This window comes from Danio rerio, chromosome 18 (assembly GCF_052040795.2).
Source record: "Danio rerio strain M-AB ecotype USA chromosome 18, GRCz13ab, whole genome shotgun sequence".
Classification (NCBI taxonomy): domain Eukaryota; kingdom Metazoa; phylum Chordata; class Actinopteri; order Cypriniformes; family Danionidae; genus Danio; species Danio rerio.
In genome coordinates, this window is record NC_141038.1 from 7,436,038 (window position 1) to 7,460,178 (window position 24,141).

General features: G+C 34.7%; 2 protein-coding genes across 7 annotated transcripts in view; both read left to right on the plus strand.

Annotated features, from left to right (window-relative positions):
• otogl (otogelin-like) overlaps nt 1-16,014 on the plus strand; it is a 110,592-nt gene extending 94,578 nt beyond the window's left edge. For 4 of the 5 annotated variants that reach the window (XM_087292755.1, XM_087292754.1, XM_087292756.1 and 1 more), the window contains 5 exons: nt 1,096-1,200; nt 3,257-3,376; nt 5,203-5,248; nt 13,478-13,557; nt 15,299-16,014. In XM_087292755.1, the coding sequence (XP_087148881.1) occupies nt 1,096-1,200; nt 3,257-3,376; nt 5,203-5,248; nt 13,478-13,557; nt 15,299-15,499 (552 nt within the window). In that variant the 3' untranslated portion in view covers nt 15,500-16,014. Of the gene's footprint in view, nt 1-1,095; nt 1,201-3,256; nt 3,377-5,202; nt 5,249-8,661; nt 8,734-13,477; nt 13,558-15,298 lie in introns of all 5 variants that reach the window. The other variant, XM_087292753.1, reaches the window with a different exon arrangement.
• Nucleotides 16,015-19,691: 3,677 nt separating this feature from the next.
• The window catches only part of ptprq (protein tyrosine phosphatase receptor type Q), a 134,028-nt gene continuing 129,578 nt past the window's right edge, over nt 19,692-24,141 (plus strand). The window contains exons 1-3 of one of the 2 annotated variants that reach the window (XM_087292747.1): nt 19,692-19,927; nt 22,598-22,714; nt 22,790-22,931. In XM_087292747.1, the coding sequence (XP_087148873.1) occupies nt 19,877-19,927; nt 22,598-22,714; nt 22,790-22,931 (310 nt within the window). In that variant the 5' untranslated portion in view covers nt 19,692-19,876. The remainder of the gene's footprint in view (nt 19,928-22,597; nt 22,715-22,789; nt 22,932-24,141) is intronic. The other variant, XM_087292746.1, reaches the window with a different exon arrangement.

A 24,141-nucleotide genomic window follows, 5' to 3' on the forward strand; every position in this document is an offset into this window, starting at 1 on the left:
AAAATAGTCTTTGACAATTTGGGGTATCCAAAGATATGCTGTAAACTTGAAACCAGTTATCATCCCATGCCTAATTGACCAATAAAATAGCAGCTTTTTATTTTCCATCAGTATTGTAACTACAGAAGAGTCAAGCTTTAAATAGGATAATAATTGAAAGTGTTTTTAAATAACTTTAAGCGAGATGCTAATGGTCTAATCCAGGCATGTCCAAACTCGGTCCTGGATGGCCGGTGTCCTGCAAAGTATAGTTCCAACCCCAATCAGACACACCTGGGCTTGCTAATCAAGCTCTTAGGCATTCTGGTAATATCCATGCAGGTGTGTTGAGGCAAGTTGGAGCTAAAATCTGCAGGACACTGGCCCTCCAGGACCGAGTTTGGACACCCCTGGTCTAATCTGATTCAGTGATCTATGCTAAGCTAAACTAAAAGTGCTCTGGCCAGACCCCAAGTTCGACTGAATGGGTTAAAAAATGGAAAGACTCAACTGTTTAACTCTAGGTGAGTTGTAAAGCCTTGGCCTCTTACCAAAAAAGTGGAGTATTCCTTTAAGAGATCACTTGAGTTTCTCGAGTTTTATAGTCAAGTAAAACATGTTTTTGTTATTGTATTCTTTGAATTGCAAATGTCCGCTTATTTCACCAAATTAAACAGTAGAATGTTGCCATTTAGAGATTTGTTTTGCATAAAATTACCAAAAAGGTGCCATTTTTAAGACATTTATATTCATTTTAATCATTTATATTCAGTTTCTATACTACCAACACTGAACCAAGAGTTGGAATAAGGTGGAATAATCCATGATTTTCAATAACAATAAATGAAAACATTTATTAGACCCTTTAGCTGTCATTAAAAATTTCTACTGTGTATGGCAATATGTTTATTGTACATTAAGAAGAAATGTTATTATATTACAGAATAAAATAAATATTATAATTTTACTGAAACCCATACATAATAAATTCACTAAATCCAGAAACTGACCATTATCAATTGGTTTGAATTTTCCATATTACATGTATATTTGAGTTTATTTATATTTAAATGTTTTTTTTGTTTGTTTTTTATACATTTTTCATTATTACTGTAGCATCAGGTTTATGTCCCATCATCTGATCCCCACGTGTGCTGCGGCTCCTGCAAAAACATCTCCTGCTCATATCCCAGTGAAAACGGCACTACAGAAGTATTTATGGTAATCTGCACTCACCTTCTGCAAAAATATATTAAAGTTCCCCTTGAAAGAAAAAAACAAACTTAATTCTCTGTATTGGTGAACATCTTCCTTTGAAAATGTTCACAAATGGATGTTTTGTCAGATTTTCTGGGGGCGTTTCTTTTTCCAGCCAGTTTATCCACAAAAGTATTGCTGCTGTAGATCAGAAATACACACACACACACAGTCGAAACCACAATGTTTTTTATGAAATAGTTTGGCCACTTTTAGGAGGCTGCTTTTGTTTACAAAATGTTTAAAATATGCATGAAACGATCTTACATTTTTATTCAGAGTAACAGGTATGTTTATGCAAAAATAAAACAATACACATTAAAAATGGGTCAAAACTTGTGGTTTGAATGATGATGAATTATAAACATTTGAAATGACAACAAATTAATATTTTGAGGCTGCACTGCGATGTTTACATTTTTAAAATCTTTTTAATGTCATCTGTGATCAAAGGATTCTTGATTTAAATGAGATTAGTGTGTCTGACAAGATTATTTTGATAAATGAACCTTTTTAACACAATTACATTTTAGAACAGCATTTATTTAATGCACAAATATTTTATATCATTATACATTTCTGTGCTATCACTTTTGATTATCTTGATAAACGATAAATGCATTAATATATTTCAGACAAAAACTTACTGACCTCAAATTATGCAAAAAAACATCTCGTGCTCATATCCAAGTGGAAACAGCAGCACTACAGAAAAACTTATTGTAATCTACTCTCACTTCTGGTATTTTCTAGGCATAAATGTACGCTTGAATGAAACAAACAAACAAACTGTATTTGCTGTTTGTGAACAACTTCTCTTTGAAAATACAGTGAATATTGTATGTTTGTTTCTTTCAAGTGTACATTTACCCTGCTTACAAAAAAAATGTCATAAATGGATGTCAAATTTTCTCAGGACGTTTGTTCCCAATCAAATTTATCCACAAATGCATTGCTACTGTCTGTCAGATACATACACATACACTTATATATATGGTTTATGAGCATAATATATTTTGTACTGGAAAAATCACTTAATATATGGCCCTATCCTAACCCTCACTGTAAACGTGACAAATTTTGAATGTCAAAATGTCCCATTAAATATGATTTTTAAGCGTTTGGAATTACGAGGACAAAAGCATGTCCTCATAATCCCTATTAAATAGAGAGACTTGGGTACTACTGTAAGTCTCCATCCGATGTCTTTATACAATTGTGTGTCCTCATAAACCACATAAACAAGTACACACACTTGCACACACAGGTGCAGTCTTTATATGGACTTCCCTTAAATTGTATATTCTATCCCCCAACCCTACCCCAAAACCCAACTCTCACAGGAAACAGTCTGGATTTTTACAATTTATCAAAATAATTAATTAATGTAATTTATGAGCAGTTTTCTTAAATGGGGACCAAAACGTACTGGTTTTGTTATACATGTGGGGACATTTGGTCCCCACAATGGAAGCAATACAAGTTACAAACACACCATAAAAACCACAACACTGTTTTCAAGAAAAGGTTTGAGTCCGCATGAACTGAAAGCTTGGACCCCAGAAAAACTGAATATTAAATGAGAAAGCAGTGGACGTGGTTTGTTTTTTGTACTGCGAGCTGATTGGACATATTAAAGTAGGCATTTCATTCAGAAAGATCAGGGTTTAGAAGAGTTATTACAACCTATAACAGACAACGCCTCATCATTTCTGTTTGTATAGTCAAAACTGACAGTGGAAGGGGCGTGGTTAAGTAGGTTGAGCCACGCTCTATACCTCAGACAGACATAATCTGAGAATTTACCTGAAAACAAACAGGAAGTGCTTTTCCAGATGTCAATTGTAGATAACAAGGGCAAACTATTTTTTTTCCTAATAACATGCATAGATGACTTGTTCACCACAAAACTAGCGACTTGAGCTAACAGAATCAATATGGTTAGTTTTGATTTCTTTGTACCTTAACAATAAAAACCTGGAATGCATGAGGCTGATGGTGTTTGTGGTGGTGTTTGCAGGCGGGCAGCTCATGGGTGGCAAACTGCACACGGTTCGACTGTATGGAGACTGCGGTTGGTGCTGTAGTTCTGGCGTCTGGAGTCGTCTGTCCTCCTTTCAACGACACCGAGTGTATTCAGGTCTGTTTCCAATCAATATGTACTAGGGTTGGGCCGATAGCCGATGCCATTGTCCATCGCTGATGGCCGACAAACAACACAATGCTGAGCCGGCATCGCCAATCCTCCGCCCCGCCCCCATTGTAAACCCGCTCGTGAAAATTCACACTCAGGCCCGTTTACACTAATACGTCTTAGTTTTAAAATAGCATTTTAGAACAAAAATGATTCAGATCCACACTGTGTTTTACCGAGCATTTCTGAACAGTGCTCCGTCTGCTGAAAACACACATCACGTGACCACACAGACACAGCCACACACAATGTCATGCACGCTCCAGAGAGCAGTGCACATCGGACAGTTTATATAGGAAGTAGCGCAGGATTGCGTCTCACTATAGTTGTTAAACGTGATATTTAATTAAAATTGTCTCTATCTAACAACTCTTCTGTCTTTTGAATCAGGTAACGTTTCACAGTGTCAGTACACTGCTTCGATCTTTCACTTTCACGCTTGTTCTTAGTAATTTTAGCGAAAACCTCGGACGTTGTGGGTTGGTTGTGCACCTTTTTTACTGACCAAGTTTGTCGATGCCGTTATATTGACACAGATCACTCTGCCTATTCATGTCCTGCGGAAAAAGTGATTGTCTGGTGGTAATTTTTGTGCAACTTATCTTTATTTTTATTTGTTTATGGTTAAAACAAAAACCATGCGGGTCAGGTAGTTGAAACGGTAGACTACAAATAATTAATTCCTTCAGAATTAATTATTTATTCATAAATAATTAATTCACCTCTGCCTATGACGACGATGCCATCGTCCAATCGAGATGTTTCACATTAGACATTGTACGATGCCTAATTGGTCGACATCGTCCAACCCTATTATATACAGTGCTTATCGAAAATCATCACACCTCTTTGAAATAATGACTTAATTTGTCATTCAGTCATTCATTTTCCTTTGGCTTAGTTCCTTATTTATCAGGGTTCACCACAGAGGAATGAAGCGACAACTATTGCGGCATATGTTTTACACAGCGGATGCTCTTCCAGTCACAACCCAGTACTGGGAAAAACCCATACACTCTCACATTCTCACACACACACAAACACTATGAACAGTTTTACCTAATTCACCTATAGCACATGTCTTTGGACTGTGGGGGAAACCGGAGCACCCACCACAGCTGTATCACCCTGCAACCCAAGACCAGTTATCACTGAAGCTAAGCAGGGCTGAGCCTGGTCAGTACCTGGCTGTGAGATAACGTGGGAAAACTAGGTTGCTGTTGGAAGTGGTATTAGTGAGGTCTGCAGGGGGCGCTCAACCTGTGGTCTGTGTGAGTCCTATAATGCCTCAGTAAAGTAAAGCGGACGCTATACTGTCAGTGGCGCCATGTTTCCGATGAGACGTTAAACCAAGGTCCTGACTCTCTGTGGTCATTAAAAATCCCATGGCATTTCTCGTAAAGAGTAGAGGTGTAACCCTGGTGTCCTGACAAAATTCCCTCCATTGGCCCTCACCCATCATGGCCTCCTAATCTTCCACTGAATTGGCTTTATCACTGTCTCTCCACTCCACAAATGACTAGTGTGTGGTAAAGGCACTGGCGCCGTTGTCCTGTGGCAGCTGTCGCATCATCCAGATGGATGCTGCACACTGGTGGTGGTGTGGAGAGACCCCCTCATGATTGTAAAGCACTTTGGCTGCTTTTGTAAGCAGGGTGTGATGTGAAACAAAAGCTAGGTTTTCACTAGGTATGATGATTTTCTATAGCCACTGTACTACTGTATGCATTCAGACCATCGTTTTTCTGACCTCTGTGTGTTTCCTCTTTCAGAATGGAGGTGTAGTTCAGACGTATGTGGACGGTTGCTGTAAGACGTGTAAGTATATTGTGTTTGTGGCTGGCTGTGCTTTCTGGGTTTGCTGGGGCTGTTTGAAGCCGCATGATGGAGACGCAGTGCTGGGCTTTACTAGCTGCGGGATGCGTTGTGTTTAGATGCTCTCTGTTGTTCCTGCTGGGAAAAAAAATGAGAGCTGCTGTACAAATCAGCTTCATTGTGCTTGTTCTTGAATCTTGCTAATGTGCCATGACTCTACATGCCGTAATCAAGGGAGAAATGATGTTAGAAAGAGTTTTTGTTGTGTTTTCGTGGTGAACGCTTACAGTTCTCCTCTTTATGCATTCTTCATTTGACTTTTGTCTTTGTTTTTGGGTTGAGGCTGGTTTTGTGATGTGGGGTTAGCGTTTGTGGTTTTCTAAAAGGTAGTTTACTCACATAAAAATCGAGTTTTGCTGTTAATTTACCTTCAGGCCATCCAGTAGATTACTTTATTTTTCAGTATGATGTTGAATATTATTTTTAGCTGAAACTCTGCTCCTTGGTTATTCATAAAATGCAATTCAACAGCTATCTGCAATGTAGGAGTCAAATAGGTAAAAAATTGCAGTAAAATGTACAGTATATCTGGCAATTTTGGTTGCACAAGTGCCCAGCAGGCACACAACATGATAAGATGTTAATATTAGGTTTGATTAGGGTCATGATGTCAAGTGATAAAAATTCTAGCTCTATCAAAATGCCAGTGTCTAAGAGCAATGTTATTTTGACATCCAACAATGACGTCAAATGACGTTGATATTTGGTTGATATTAGGTTGTTTTGGAAAGTGACCAAAATCCAACATCGAGCCATCATCTTAAACCAATATCACGTTGATATCAAATACTGACATTTATTCGTCAAATTTGGCAACCGAAATCCAACATCTGATAGACATCATTGTGGTAACATCCACTCAACATCAAGCTGTAACATCATTAGATGGTGATATTTGGTTGATTTTAGGTTGGACATTGACATCGGCCTGCTATTGGATTCTGATGTCAACCCGATTTTCATTTCCAAATAAAATGCAACGTCCCCACGACGTTGGGGTACAACGTCAATCTGACATCACGTTGACATCCTGTGCCTGCTGGGTGCACTGTAAATGAACAATTACAAGGGGGCTGTAGTTTCACATCACAACTGTAGTTATTAATGTACAGTGTGCTTGTACACTTTACAGTGTTAGTGGCAGTTTTTACAGTATTGCTGGCAAAATTTATAAGCACACTATAAATGTACAGTTACAATAGTTTTACTGCACAATTGTAATTGTTCATTTACATTGCACTTGTAAATTTTACAGCATTACTGACAACCAGCGATTTTTGACAGTGCACATACAGACAAGACAAAGTTAATGCTTTTTATATACAGCTGAAGTCAGAATTATTAGCCCCCCTTTTTTCTTTTTTTAAATATTTTCCAAGTGATGTTTAACAGAGCAAGGACATTTTCACAGTATGTCTGATAATATTTTTTCTTCTGGAGAAAGTCTTATTTGTTTTATTTTGGCTGGAATAAAAGCAGTTTTTAATTTTTATTTATTTATTTTTTTTTTACATTTTAAGGTCAATATTATTAGCCTTGTTAAGCAATGTTTTTCGATAGTCCTCAGAACAAACCATCGTTATACAATAACTTGCCTAATTACCCTAACCAGCCTAGTTAACCTAATTAACCTAGTTAAGCCTTTAAATGTCACTTTAAGCTGTATAGAAGTGTCTTGAAAAGATCTAGTCAAATATTATGTACTGTCATCATGGCAAAAATAAAATAAATACATTATTAGAAATGAGTTATTAAAACTATCATGTTTAGAAATTTGCTGAAAAAAATCTTCTCTCTGTTAAACAGAAATTGTGGAAAATATACAGATGGGCTAATAATTCTAACTTTAACTGTATCTGTGTAAAAATTAAACAACATATTATTAAAAATGGGGTCAAAACTAGTGTTTAAAGGATAGTGGTAAAATATAAATGTACAGTTTAAATTTACACTATAAATTTAAAGCTACTGTATTTTGTGTTCTTTCTTTTTTTATGTCATCAAATTATTATTGTTTTAAATATGACTGACAAGATTTTTTACTATTTAACCTTTTTCAGTAAAAATTCTATATAAACTGAATGACATTTTAGACATTTCTTCTATAAACTACAGTGTTGTGCTTGAAAGCCCTTTGACCAATACATAGCATATATATACACTATGTATTGGTCAAAGGGCTTTCAAGCACAACACTGTAGTTTATATATATAGTTTATATATTATATATATATATATATATATATATATATATATATATATATATATATATATATATATATATATATATATATATATATATGGTTGAAGTCAAAACGATTAGCCCTCCTGTGAAATATGTATTCTTTCTATAATTTCAATAATTATCATTATTTCCCAAATGGAAGGAATTTATTATAGTATTTTCTATAATATTTTTATAGAATATATATTTTTAGTCTTATTTTTTTATTTCAGCATTTTTTTAAACATTTTTAAACCATTTTGTGGTCAATATTATTAGCCCCTTAAGCAATATTTTTTCTTTGATTGTCCACAGAACAAACCATCGTTATACAATGACTCGCCTAATGACCCTACCTTGCCTAATTAACATAATTAACATCTCTTAATGTCACTTTAAGGTAAATGCCAGTATCTAGTAGGAAAAATATCTAGTGAAATTTTATGTACTGTCATCATTGTAAAGATAAAAGAAATGAATTATTAAAAATGAGTTGGTAAAACTATTATGTTTAGAAATATTACTATGTTACTTACAGAAATTGGTGAAAAACAACAACAAGGGAGGGCTAATAATTCAGGAGGGTTAATAATTCTGACTTCAACTGTATATTATAATGTTTTTAGTATTCTGTAGTAAATAGAAAGTTCAAACGAACCACATTTATGGGACAAGTAAATCTTTTTATTATTTTCAATGTCTGTACTGTCGCTTTTAATCAATTTGATAAATCGCTGATGAATGATTAAAAAGAAATCTCACCGACCCCAGACTTTTTGAACGGTAGTCTAAACATTTTTGGAATAACTCACAAACCAAGCAAAGCATATTTATGAATCTGTTTCTAATAAAGCCTCAGATAAGACCCAGGATTCTTGATTACATTGGCATGGCATGATCCAGGATTATAGGTGATTTTGAGGAAAAACTCGACTGGTGTCTGGCTTTTTGCTGGCTGTGTGCTGTTCATCTGCTGGCACTGTGTTTTTGGGGTGCAGGTTTGTGTGTGTTTGCATTGGTTTGGGGGCTCTTGCGTTTGCGCTGCGTGCTGGAAGCTTCTTCGAGCGACTTGATCCAAATGAGAGCCAATGTTAGTGACTGAGTTTGTGAACGTGCCCTGTGTGTTTCTCAGGTGCTGGACTCGGTTTGTTGCCTTTTTCCGTTAGTCCAGTTACCCCCACTGCTAGTACTAACTGTGACTCAGGTACTCACTCATCTACTGAATTATCTTTATCTGTGTCTCATAACATGGTGCGAGTGTGTGTTTGAAGAAAATGCTTGACATTAATCTTTCTTTCAGGCTAGATGTTGTTTTCTTTTCGTTCACGTGAATCGATTGATTTGGTGTTTGAGACATTTTGCTTATAATAGTCATTCTGTCATCAATTACACACCCTCCCTCATGTTGTTTTAGATCTTTATACTATATTTATATAGAGTCAAGGCCGAAATTATTTATACCCCTGGCAAATTCTGACTTGAAGTTACCTTTATTCAACCAGCAAGTTTTATTTATTTATTTAATTATATATATATATATATATATATATATATATATATATATATATATATATATATATATATATATATATATATATATATATATATATATATATTTATTTATTTTTAATTTTTTTACTAGAAAATGACACAGGCTTCTCCCAAAAGATATTAAAGTCCCGATCAAATCATACAAATTTGTCACATTTTTTTCCTGACATAGGGTCTATGGGGATTCGTAAACAACAAATTCAAGGGCCACAAGATTCAATCTTTTCTTCTTGTGTAATGTGGGTGTGAAACTACACTGGTCTCACGGTTTGGTTCGGTTCGGTTACGTTACGATTATCATGCCATCGATTCGGTTTAATTCGATATCTCAGTGCATTGATGATGCTTTCCACAATCAATTTGATATTTTACTAAGCAACACAATAATTCTTGTATTAAAAGTTCTCATTTATAAATATATTTGAATTTAAATGCTATACAATTTTATAAGCTATACATTTTTGTCCTTTAATACAAGCAGTCAGATATGTACTGTACCTTTAATATGACCTGCTCAAAGAAACCAATATTTTTGAATGTATCACACAAAACTCAAGGACATGCACAGAACAACATGAGCATTTAAAGCAAGTAAACGAATATAAATATTATCTCGCTTGCCAGAGATGGGAAGTAACGAAGTACAAATACTTTGTTTCTGTACTTAAGTAGATTTTTATTGTATCAGTACTTTACTCCACTTATTATTTTTTGACAACTTTTTACTTTTACTTCTTACAATTTTACACAAATATCTGTACTTTCTACTCCATACATTTTTAAAACCACGCTCGTTACCTTCGTTTTCATGTGTTTAGTGGTGCGATCTATATTAATTCTATCAGTGACACAAAGGCTAGATAGAGCATTAGCATTCTTATTTGAAGGGTTATATAACAAAGCCGTTACACCAAAAATAGCAATCAAAGGGCATGGTTCAAGAGAAAAGTTGAAAATTATAGAAAAAAGCATCAAGGAAAGAACTCCAAAAATGTTCCAACAAGACAAGAAAAAAAACATGAGGCTATGATCAGCAGGAGCCAGAGAGCACCTATTACAACAAACATCCACGTCTGGAAATAGCTTCTTTAATTTGACATTCGTTAGATGAAGTCTATGGAGAACCTTAACTGAATCAGACTCCTGGCATAGGAAGAAGAGGAATTAACCCTTTCAGCAGCAATTTCCCACCATTCCTGATTCAAACCATTTTAAAGATCTTTAAAGAGCATCTGATTTTGCCATGCTGCTTATGTGCTTTCATTTTCTCCGTCTCACTTGCGGGAAGTCCAGGGGAGGGAGTGTTTAATAAGCAACCCCTGGCAGGAAAATATACATTTAGATTTCAAATATCTTAATATTAGAAAGGAATCATACGTTTGGTCCTATCTATGTCGTAAGGAATGCCCTTAAGTAATGTAGTTATTAGTTGTCTGCAAGCAGCAGTGTTTATTGAGGTTGACGTAAAATAAAATAAAGACGTAAAAATTAAGATGGATTAAGAAATATTGTTATAGCAACACTTCTGACTACTTTGCGAAATAACGCTCATCGTAGACATCACGGGATGACTGATCGTGAAGGAATGTGTTGGCTGGCACATATGTTACCCACGACAAGTCAAGATTTTATCAAGAAAAAAATCGCATAATCTGACATAGTGACTTTCGTAACCGCCAAAAAAAAAAATCATCTGACCAGGGCCTAAGACGATCGATAAGAGGCATTATATTTCTCAGCTTTTATTTACAGTTAAACAAACATTTTAAGTCAAAATTTGCCAGGGGTATGAATACTTTTAGGCTTGACTGTGTATATAGTATACATACAGTTAAAGTCAGAATTATTAGCCCTCCTGTAAATATCTTTTTTTAAATATTTTCCAAATGATGTTTAACAGAACAGGGAATTTTTCACAGTTTTTCAGATAATATTTTTTCTTCTGGAGAAAGCCTTATTTGTTTTATTTCGGCAGAAATAAAAGGAGTTTTTAATTTTTTTAAAACCCATTTTAAGGTCAATATTATTAGCCCTCTTAAGCAATAAATTTTTTTTTTGATAGTCTACCGAACAAACCACTGTTATACAATGACTTGTCTAATTACCCTAACCTGCATAATTAACCTAAAAGCCTTTAAATGGCACTTTAAGCTGAATACTAGTATCTTGAAAAATATCCCGTCAAATATTCTGTACTGTCATCATGGCAAAGATAAAATAAATCAGTTATTAGAAATGAGTTACTAAAACTATTCTGTTTAGAAATGTGTTGAAAAAATCTCTCCGTTAAACAGAAATTGGGGAAAAATATACAGGGCGGCTAATAATTCAGGAGGGTGAATAATTCTGGCTTCAACTGTATTTAGAGTTATATTCATTCCAGACCTGCAAAAATGAATAATTATTTTCAATGTACTGTATGTACTGTATGACATAAAGGTGAGTAAATAACTTCAGAACTGCTAGCTATATATTTAATACCCTCACTCTCGAACATCCATGCAACATTCAGACACAAACACAGACATGACTGCGTTTCAAACACACTCATCAGCTGTTCCTCCCTAACACACAGCTGTGAAGTGTTGATTCATCTCCTGTTGAAACCCCATGATAAATCTTCAAAACCTGTCCTCTGATTCAACCTCAGGAATAGCAGTCAAAATGAACACACACACACACACACACACACACATACACACACACACACACACACACACACACACACACACACACACACACACACACACACACACACACACACACACACACACACACACACACACACACACACATTCACACATACACACACACACACTGACCTCAAAAGACTGAAACACCTTTCATTTGAACATTGTTTTATGAACTAAAATTGCTTATGGGTGAAAAGTTCACTTCTCAGTGGTGCCACTTGATCATTGTCAGACAAATGTTGCCATGGTAACTAAACATGTCAATCAAGTGGAGCCCCCAGTGTGCAGAAATAATAGTCTGTGAGCCTGCTGTTTAGTGTGTGTATGTTTGGTGTTGCTGTCAAGTTTGTTAAACAGCTTTTTTTATTTTAATTTTAATGTCATTATTTTACAAAAATATTTTCATTTTATGTAAATTACATACATTTTTTATTTATTTTTTTATTATTGTTTTTTTTTCAACGGTATAGTGCATTAAAAAGTTAACTTGTCAATATTGTCATGTTGAATTTAAAGCATAGTTCACCCAAAAAGTTCTTTTACTGTATGCCCTTTATTTTTTCATACCACTAAAATTAATTAATTCAATTCACCTTTATTTCTATAGCACTTTTACAATGTAGATTGTCAAAGCAGCTTTACATAGAAGATCATAGTAAATTAAAACAGTGTAGTTCAGCTTTCACTGTTTAAGTTCAGTTCAGTTTAGCTTAGTTCAGTGTAGTTTAATATTCACTACAGAAGAGCAAATCCATCAATACGCAGCTCTAGAGATCCCGAACCATGCAAGCCAGTAGCGACAGGCGAGGAAAAAACTTCACCAATTAGCGAAAAAAAATTATTCAATTAATTAATTACATTCTTTTATAAAAAAAATGTATTAAAATTAATTTAAATTTTATTCAAGTGTCCTATACTTAAATCTATTGGCGGATTTAACTAATAATCGTCCACTTGGGGCCCCAGGACATATGGGAACCCCAATAAGTATAAATTATAGCTATAGACTATATATAACATCATATTTTGTGTAATGAAAGTCAAACAAATACAATTTTTATGTAATTTAATGTTATTTAATACAATACAATACAACAATACAATACTATACAATATAATATTGTAAGGTTACTGTAAAGGGGCAGTTGCTGTAAATTGTTGAAAACAGTGCTGTAAAAATACAATAAAATGTCCTACACAGTAGGAATCATTAATAAGTGTGTGTTTTAAGTTAAGCGCATTTGAGCACATATTGTTTGCACATTTATTGAATAAAGATGTTTCCGATTCAGGTATGCAAATTCGTCTTCAGATGGCGCCTTTATAGCAATGTTTTAGTATGAATTCAATGCGAGACTTCGTACATGAGGCCCCTGGAATATACCGATTGTCACAAGCAGTCTTTTAAAAATGTTTTTTCTTTATTTTAGCTACTATTTATTACTTTTATATGGATGGACATACAATGAGCAGAACAATTTAGTACTCATTTTCAGGCATACAGCATTAGAAAAACATGTGACACTTGCGGGTGAATTATGCACATATTTATATGCAAGTCATATTTTTTCACGTTTTGTGTGTGTGTGTGTGTGTGTGTGTGTGTGTGTGTGTGTGTGTGTGTGTGTGTGTGTGTGTGTGTGTGTGTGTGTGTGTGTGTGTGTGTGTGTGTGTGTGTGTGTGTGTGTGTGTGTGTGTGTGTAGGCAAAGAAGATGGTAAAACCTGCAAAAGAGTCGCCATCAGAACCACCATCAGAAAAGATGACTGCAGAAGCAATGCACCTGTGAGTGTGAAAGATTTACACTACAATTCACCACATTTACACTACCATTCACTGCTGTATAGCGATTAATTTGCTTTCTTGCGTACAGTTGAAGTCAAAACTATTCGCCCTCCTGTAAGAATGTTCTTATTTTTTAAATAATTCCCAAGTGCTTTTAACACTTTTTTTAACACAATGTTTTTTATAAGCTAATCCCTAGTAACTCATTTATTTAGTCTTTGCCATGATGACAGTAGATAATATTTTACTAGTTACTGTAGATTACAAGATACTAGTTTTTCATTTTAAAGTGCCCTTAAAAGGATTAACTAGGCAAGTTAGGTTAATTAGGCAAGTTATTGGAGAACAGTGGGTTGTTCTGTAGACGTTCGAGAGAAAAAATCCTAAGGAGGCTAATAATTTTGACCTTAAAAGGATTATAAAAACTGTTTTTATTTCAGGCAAACTAAAATAAATACGACTTACTCCAGAAGATTAAACATTATAGCAAATTCTGTGAAAATTGCTAATTAATTTTATATATATTTCCAACTTTTTTGGCTTTTTTTACTGTATATGTTGTCTCATTTAAAGATCTGCACGGTACAAATTTTTTAGTCCCGCTCCCGCAAGATTTTATTCTACACCCGACTGCTCCCTTTATTCTGCCTTTGTTAACCTGCTGCCTGACCCACCTCCTTTTCTACCCGACCTGACAGTTCCCACTAAATGTAGATCTGGTTTCCAAAATCTCGCGTTTAAATTGGGTACTACTGAAAGAGAGAGATCACAGATAAAACTCTAGGTTTTGCAAGGATTGTCGGCTAAATGTCAGTTTTGTTTGCCACTTTGTGATGAGACATGAGTGCTGCCTTAAACCTGAGGTTCCAGTCTTGTGACCACTAAAGGATAAAACTTTGAGGTATTATCACATTACTCACAAAAGGTAATTTAGACAGGGTAAAAGACATCAGACTTCCCTGAAGGGAGTTTCCTAACAGTAAACTGACCGTTTTCTAATGCAAGCTGAAGAACAGCGCATTTTCACTTTGTTCTGCCCTGTTCGTAAAATTCGCTCTGAGGAGGACCGTTATGCAGATGATGCATGCACAGACTGTGTGGATAAAAAGCATGTGCAGATAGCACTGGCCATGCATTTAGCATGTGTAACAGTGTGTACCAGTGCTCAATAAGAATGAGGAAATCACAGACATGCTGTTCCGAAATAACATCGGGACTCAGGAACTATCAGGATCTATATTATTAGCTTGCCCGCTCCCATTCAAATTACACCAGAGTTACCGACCGCAGGAAATGTATTCCTGCGCCACAAGAAATCTGGTCGGGTCCCGCGGTACAGCCGCAGAATTGCAGACCTCTAGCCTCATTCTCTTTTATTAGCCAATTTCCAATAACTAATCACATAATATTTTACCAGTTATATTGCAGTAAACTAGTACTGTATTTCGTTTAAAATGAAATTTAAAGGCTTAACTAGATTAATTAGGCAATGGTTTGTTCTGTAGACAATCGAGGGCTAATAATATTGACCTTAAAAAATATAATATAATATAAAATAATATAAATTTAAAAACTGCTTTTATTCCAGCCAAATTAAAAGAAATCAGACTTTCTTAAGAAGAAACAATATTATAGTCAATACTGTGAAATTTTCCTTTCTCTGTTAAACAGCACTTGGGAAATATTTAAAAAAAGAATACTAAAATTCACAGGAGGGCTAATAATGTCTCTTTCCCCTCAGGTGACCGTGTACTCATGCGATGGCAAATGTCCATCCGCCACCATCTTTAACTTCAACATTAACAGTCACGCACGTTTCTGCAAGTGCTGCCGAGAAAACGGCCTTCAGAACCGCATCATACAGCTGTACTGCACTCGAAACGCCACAACGGTGGACTATTACTACCAGGAGCCCATGGACTGCTCATGCCAGTGGAACTGATCTACACACAGGCCTGACTGTGACACATTATTCAATACAGTATCTGTATAACTGCAAAACTACTAACACCATCACTGTATTTGTTTTCTTTTATATCTGTAACTTATGTGTAAGTATGCTAATCACACGTTTATTAGAATAAGAACAAGAAAGAGGGCTGTTAAATTGACATTGTTTTCATTTTAAACTATTAACATTTGATAAGATAGTACTTTAAGATAGTATTATAAGACTCCAAATACATTTTAAGCATGTTACCTGTTAACCAAACGCTTTATTTAAATTAATCCTTGTGCTTTTTCTAACAAAAATATTTTTGCATTTTGATTCAAATTGTTTTTTTTTAAACAAAACAGCACTAAGTAGGTATTTAATATATGTTTTTAAAGAGAAATCCTACATTTGTTTTAGCCTCAACACACACACACACACACACACACACACACACACACACACACACACACACACACACACACACACACACACACACACACACACACACACAAAGAGAAAAATATAATACAATGAACTTGAATTTCCATATTATAGCCATAATGCCAAAAATATGATTTCTGAACAAAACTGTATGAGCCTAAAACAAAGCATTTAGTCAAATATCTGAAGACCTGCATGTTATTGTCAATGCTTTTTTTTTCTAAATAATCAAAATAAAAACACAAAAAATATATTTTTCTATGCACTGTGCGGATCAATCGCTTCATTTTTCTTTATGCAATAAGCCACATAATTATCCACAGAATATTATACAGCACATACACTCAAAATAAATCATTGCTTGTTTAAAGTGCTTATTTAAAATGAGCTGAAAAATCACAATTTTTGCATTTATTTTGGGGGAGACAACTTAACAGGAGTTAATTTTATGTGAAAATGTTTATTTTTAATGTAAAGTTTTTACATCATTTTACATTAATATAAAATTTAGGTAACACTTTACAATAAGGTTCATTAGTTAATGCATTTACTAACATGAACTAATCATAAACAACACATGTACAGCATTTATTAATCATAATTGAACATTCACTAATGCATTATTAACATCCGAGTCCATGCCTGTTAACATTAGTTAATGCACCATGAGTTAACATGAACTAACAATGAACTACTGTATTTTCATTAACTAACATTAACTAGCATGAACAAATACAGTAGTAAATGTATTGTTCATTGTAAGTTCATGTTAGTAAATGCATTAATTAACATTAACTAATGAACCTTATTGTAAAGTGTGACCAAAATTTACTGTAACTTACTGCCAATTTTGGTTGCCACTAAAACTAATTTACAAGCGCACTGTAAATAATTATTACAATTGAAATGTAAAAAATTACAGCACAATCGTAATTATTCACCACAATTTACAGTCTAATGCTGCAATCACACCAGACGCGGATGAAGCGTCAAGCGCAAGAGATTTACACTCAATGCAAAGAAGCAAATAGCACATCCTGCACCATGTTTCGCACGAATGAGGCTGTGCAAATAACGTGATTCACGCCTATCGCACGTTTCTTCAGAAGACATTTTGCAACACGTTAACCAATCAGGAGCTTGCTCTTGTAGGGTAGTGATTATGACGTAGCGCCTGTTGTTGGTGCCCAGAGGGAAAATCCTCTTGCCGACACCTGACAACAGTTTATCTAACTGGGCTCAGCTCAGTTGTAAGCACCACTGAAAGCCTCCATCATCCAGGTATAGTTTCTGGAGGAGTTGATGAAATTAGAGAGCTGGTGCACCTCTAAAAGGATTTGGTGGACTTAGATGTTGCGCCGAAGGAATCTGCAATGTTTTTCAGGCTTTCTAAAGTATAAAGCACAGCTAATCTCTCAATAAAATCCATGTTAACCACTTTGTAAAGGAGTTAGAGTCAGTAATTCTTCTACAGTGTTCATTTTTTTACAAGGAGCTACAAATGACTTTTACATAAAATGCAAATATATATTTTTATATGCACTTTGCAAATCCATCATTTAATTATTTTTGCTATTCCCTGGAATTATACAGAACAAACACAAGAAAAGTGCTGCTTGTTCAACTCCATTATTTAAAATTAGCTTAAAAATGACTATTATTGCAATTTTACTCAATTACATGTTATTGTTATGTTCAGTCAACTTAAATTAGTAAAAACAATTAGGTTAACTCAGTCGATTTATGTCCGGACAACATGAATGTTTTTGTATGTAAGCCTGCATTTTTTACAGTGTAGGGTACAAATCATTTTTCATTCATTCATTGATTTTCCTTCAGCTTAGTCTCTTTTTATATCAGGGGTTGCCACAGCGGAATGAACTACCAACTATTCTGATATATGTTTAATGCAGCAGATGTCTTTCCAGCCACAAACCAGTACTAGGAAACACCTATACACACACTCATTCACATTAACACTTGTACACTACGGCCAATTTAGTTTATTTAATTCACCCATTTGTTTGGACTCTGGGGCAAACCAGAGCCCCTGGAGGAAACCCACGTCAACATGGGGAGAACATGCAGACTTCACTTAAAAATGCCAACTAGCCCAGCCGGGAGTCAAAGAAGCGGTCTTCTTGATGCGAGGCGACAGCCACTTAGCTACCGTGCGGCCCTAAATCTTTTTTACATGGTTTAAATTTTGAGTCTGTAAAATCACCAAACGCATTTTAATCAATAAAACTACAGAAAAAAAAAACAATTGGCATCCGTTGCCGGAAGTGTAGCTTCTCATTTCAGTGATGATTTATTAACTACATCGGCCCACGCATGACTTGAGCTATAACCCGCTGAGCTGTGTTTTGCTTTCAAGTCGGGTAATTAAAATGTTGAAGTTCATCTCCTCCCTCGTCTGCATCTGCTGAATCACCAATTCAAGGGAATGTTGCAAATCTGTGAGCTCTCAATTTACAAAGAGAATAGCCTTGATTTATTACTGATTTATTTGTAGAAACAGAAGTTCATTGACATAAACCTCAGTGTACTGGTTTAAAAGTTAAAATACACCATAGTCAAGTAAAGTCAAGTAGTTTTTTTTTTTTTTTTTGTAATTCGTGGAGTACAGTGAGATTTGGACTTTCTTTTTGCTTCTTTTGTGAAGGGAACAAAGGTAACTTAAGAACTATAGAAGTTTGTTTTCATCAATCTTCTTCTTCAAAAAAAAATATTGTGAACTATTAATGCAATTTGACAAAAAAAAAAAAAAAAGACCTGTACAGGGTTTGCTAATGTAGCATTTCCCCCCCTGGCTTTAATACTTAAAGCAACAGTATATATATATATATATATATATATATATATATATATATATATATATATATATATATATATATATATATATATATATATATATATATATATATATAAATAAATAAAAGGATCAGCGTCACACTGCCCCGTAGCGTTCGCTTGAAAAAAATAAATGCAGCCATACATACCTCCCGGGACGTATTCCGCTGTCTCCAGAAACGTCCGCGGGACTACGTTTTCAGAATGAGCTTGGGTTGATTTAATATCTGGCCCAAGTCTTGTGTGCCGCCTTAAAGACAGTGCCACCTCTGCCAAACCCGGGCCATGTTTGGCCCACATGCTATGCCAGTGCCAGACGAACGCCTGCTGTGCCAGCTTTATGCCAAATCTGGGCCAGAATTCTTTGCTACCTGGGAAGTACCACTGTAAGGAGTAAAGATAAAGTATTAAAGTGCTTAAACAAAAGCACATTACATAATGTTTGTAAATGACTTATTCCTGACAGCCAGTGTAAATCGCTGTGTTTCATTCTCAGTAGCTGATGTAATGCACATACTGTTGGAGTCTGGTGTACGTACAGGATTTGTTGTGTGTGTGTGTGTGTGTGTGTGTGTGTGTGTGTGTGTGTGTGTGTGTGTGTGTGTGTGTGTGTGTGTGTGTGTGTGTGTGTGTGTGCGTGCCTGTTTTAAGCGTTACTCTTTGACTGACCCTGCAAAACTCCCACGTGTGTGTCTCTTCTGTATGTGTTTGCAATTGCATTTGGTAAAAATGAAAGAAAAACAAAAGTGTTTAAAAGGCTATCAGCTGCTTTCAGGAGGAGGTGTGGGATTTTGTAATGTTGTAAAGATGCTGGCATGGGCATTTGGAGTGGCAGAGGAGGCGTGTCTGAGGAATGTTGGGTATTTTTTATGTAAACTGAACTGAGCCCAATTTTTCTTTTTTTGTTGTTGTTGCTGTAAGATGCCACGGAGTGCTCTTATGACCACAGAGACTGTGTTTGGGATGCTGCTGAAGTTTGACTGAGTGTGCTGTTGTTGTGTAGGTTGTGATTATAGTACGGGCTGCAAGGCTAAAAAGACTTTAGTGATTTACTTTAAGGATACGGTGTCGCCTGTGGGTACTGGAATTATGGGATGGAGCTCCATCGACAAAGTTTTGGCCTTGTTTTTGCAACTTCAGGTAACAATTCATTCTTACACTTAATACTACAATGAAAACTGTCAAACTGCTTCATTCTAAGTACATTTTTAAAGTGGGTGAAAGTTTATGGTTTCTGTCTTATTTTATTTGCCTTAAAGCATCAAAGCCCCTAGGGTAACTTAAAATCATTAGTTCTTCTCAAAGTACTGTTTTTACTTTAAAACAACATTTTTATGTCATGCGAACACTGTTTATGTGCTTTCAGTTTTTATCTTATGTGAGTTTTGTTGTTATCATCTTGCCTTGCATGTATAGCCATACTGAAACACCAGCAGATATTTTACCTCATTATTGAAAATAAAACAATTAGCAATAGAGTAGACTAACATTGTATGTATTTATTATAGTTTAGTCCAAAGTAGTACCTGGATTTTGATTTTAAGTTGAACGAAAGTCAATGTCTATAAAAACAATATCTTACCTTTGAGTCAATGTAATGTATTTTCCCTGGGCAGAATACATATTTTAATTATTATTGTTGTTTGATTATTTTCAACCAAGTCTAAACTATCATTTCTGAGGTTAATATATGAATGTTGCTGTAACAAGTTAATTACTGTAATTTGTTACACTCAAAAAAATATTGTTTTTTGCTCATTCAAACTACTTATTTAGAATAAGCTGAAACAACACAATTCTTGAGATTTCACTGGGACAACATATTTGTTCAACATATATGTTCAATCCACATAAATATGTTAAAAGTTAACTTGTGTTGGGACAACATGGATGAATTGTGTGGAGCCCTGCATTTTTTACAGTGTAGGTTGGTCCAAAGCAAGGTTATTCTTTGGTCTAAGGCAGGGGTGTTAAACTCAATTCCTGGAGGGCTGCAGGTCTGCAGAGTTTAGTTCCAGCTGTGCTTCAACACACTTGTCTGTAGGTTTCAAACAAGCTTGATGGACTCCAGTAGTTTAATCGGGTGTGTTTAATTAGGGTTAATTGGAGCTACAGCCCTCCAGTAACTGACTTTGACCCTGTGGTCTAAGGCTAATAAAAATAAAAGGTAAAATATATATACACAGTCGAAGTCAGAATTATTGACCAAGTCCCCCCCCCCACCCCCCCACCCTCCTGATAATTTTCCCCTCATTTCTGTGTAACAGAGAGAAGTATTTTTTAACACATTTCTGAACATAATAGTTTTAATAACTCATTATAGCAACAATAATTATAGCAAAAGAAACACAACAATATTTTAAATTAATAGTGATTTATACATGATCTGAAAGCTGAATAAATGAGATAATTTTATTGTTATTAATAAAATATCAATAATAAATAATAATAAAAATAATAATAATAATAATAATAATAATAATAATAATAATAATAACTGTATAAAGTGCAAAGTATCAAATGAGAAATAAATGAAAATGTGACCCTGGGCCACAGAATATATATAATTAACTGAGATTTATTTATGATTTGAAAGCTGAATAAAATAGGAATTGTCATTAATATAAATATCAATAATATTTATAATATTATTAACAAAAATAGCATAATAAAGGAAGAAATGAATGAGGAAGAAATGCAAATGTGATCCTGGACCACAAAACTAAAAAAATAAGTAAATAAAATTGAGATTTATGCATGACCTGCTTGAAAGCTGAATAAATTAAATATTGTTGTTAAAATAAAAAACATAGCAATAATAATTTTAGCAGAAAAACTAATGAATGAGAAAGAAATGCAAATGCAAGCATGGACCACAAAACAGAAAAGTATAATAATAATAATAATAATAATAATAATAATAATAATAATAATAATAATAATAATGATAACTGTATAAAATACAAAGTATCGAATGAGAAATAAATGAAAATGTGACCCTGGGCCACAAAATATATATAATTTACCTGAGATTAATTCATGATTTGAAAGCTGAATAAAATAGAAATTGTCATAAATATCAATAATAATAATAATAATAATAACAACAACAACAATAGCATAATAAAGAAAGTAATGAATGAGAAAGAATTGCAAATGTGATCCTGGACCACAAAACTAAAAAAATAAGTAAATAAAATTGAGATTTATGCATGACCTGCTTGAAAGCTGAATAAATAAAATATTATTATTGTTAAAATAAAAAATAGCAATAATAATGTTAGAATAAAAACTAATGAATGAGAAAGAAATGCAAAAGTAAGCATGGACCACAAAACAAAAAAAGTATAATAATAATAATAAAATTAATAATAATAATAACAACAACAATAACAATAACATTAATAATAATAATAATAATACTAATAATAAAAATAATAATAAAAATAACATTAATAATAATAATAATAACCACAAATAAAATAAAATTGAGTTTTATACATGGTCTGAAACATGAATGAAGTAGATGTTTTATTGTTAATAATAATAATAATAATAATAATAATAATAATAATAATAATAATAATAATAAATTTATTAATTATAATAATATTGTTATTATTCTTATTATTATTATTATAGTAATAATAGTAATAGCATAATAAAGAAAGTATTAAATGAGAAAGAAATGCAAATGAGATCCCAGACCACAACCCTGAAAGCTGAACAAATTAGCTTTCCATTGATGTGTGTAATTGTTATAACGGCAATATGAACCCAGTGTCTGAATGTTTTCTCATTGTCCTTCAGATTTTCAGTCTGACTCTTCAATATCCCAGAAGTCTGTCTTCCGTGCAGGTACAGGTGGCGTTTCGCTGTTTTCCTTCTCGGACAGCTGATTTTTACATTCTTTCATTGGGCAACAAGGTGTGAAGCAAACACAGGCTCTCTTTCAAATGCATGTACTGATAATATGTTTGATTAACTGAGTCTTTCTGTCAGGTGCTAAGCAGTACTGCAGTGTGTGACGGTGTGTGTGAGTGTGTGATGACCTTCAGAGCACCCCAAGTGTCTAAAACACTGGAATTCAGTCTACAATCATACAACAACACAGAACTGCTGGATGCCAAGACTTTCCACCTTGGTAACCGAAGCTTAGATTGCAAAAATCAGGGCTATACGCTTAAGTTTGCCAGTGAAAAAAAATGTTATTTTCTGTATGTCATGGTTTGTTCTGTAGACAGCTTAAAGAGGCTAATCATTTTAACCTTAAAATAATTTTAAAAAATTATTAACTGCTTTTATTCTAGCCGAAATAAAACAAATAAGACTTTCTCTAGAAGAAAAAATATTATCAGACATACTGTGAAAATTTCCTTGCTCTGTTTGGAAAACACTTAAAAAAGAAAAAGAAATTCAAGGGGGGCTAATAATTCTGACTTCAACTGTACATTACACACAATTATTTTAGAACAGAGCTGTGTTAATGTGCATAATGATGAATCACATGAGAAACCAGTGAGGTAAATGCCAAATTTCAAATGAAAACCCTTTGCCAAAAGGTTTTTAGGAGATTTGCTAAATAAACTAAAAGACATAAGAAATGTCACACCCTCATGATCAATCAGCTGTCTCTATTTTGCTTGCCTTGTTTACTGTTGGTTGCTAGGTTACCAATACTACAGTCAGCAGCTCTAACATCTTGACGGAAATGGGCTTAATTCACAATTATGTGTTTTTCTTCTTCTTTTTTTTTTTGTGAAAAACCCGTTACCGACCGCTCCCGCGATTTATTCGGAAATCTATTCCCACGCCGCAGAAATCTGGTCGGGTCCTGCGGCGCCCGCGGGACAGCCGCGGGAATGCAGACCTCTACGGGGAAGTGAGGCTGAGGCAACAGTACAAGGCAGCGCCGGCGAAGTGACGCCCTATTCACACAGGGCTTCAGCGTCAACGCTTGACAGAGGGCGTGTCTGAAGTTGGAGCTGAAACGATCGTCATAGAAGCGTCAGCCAATGAAATTCAGTCAGCAATAGGCCACTGTCTGAGCTGGTGTATTTGCATACAGCGATCTGATTGGCTGATGCTTCCGTCGGCGCTTGAAAAGTTGAGCTAGTCCCAACTTCTGCAGCGAGGAATGCTTCTGAAGCGGCGCTGACGGATCCACAATGCAGTTCAGCAACGCCTGACGTCACCCATTTAAAGTTAATAGGAAAGCGTTGACGCTGAAGCCCCGTGTAAATAGGGCGTGAGGCAACAGTGCGAAGAAGCGCCGGCGTCTTTCAAATCTGCGGTGTGAGGACATTTCGGTTTTGCCGGTAACTGTTAGGCTAAGTATAATGCTAATAAAAGAA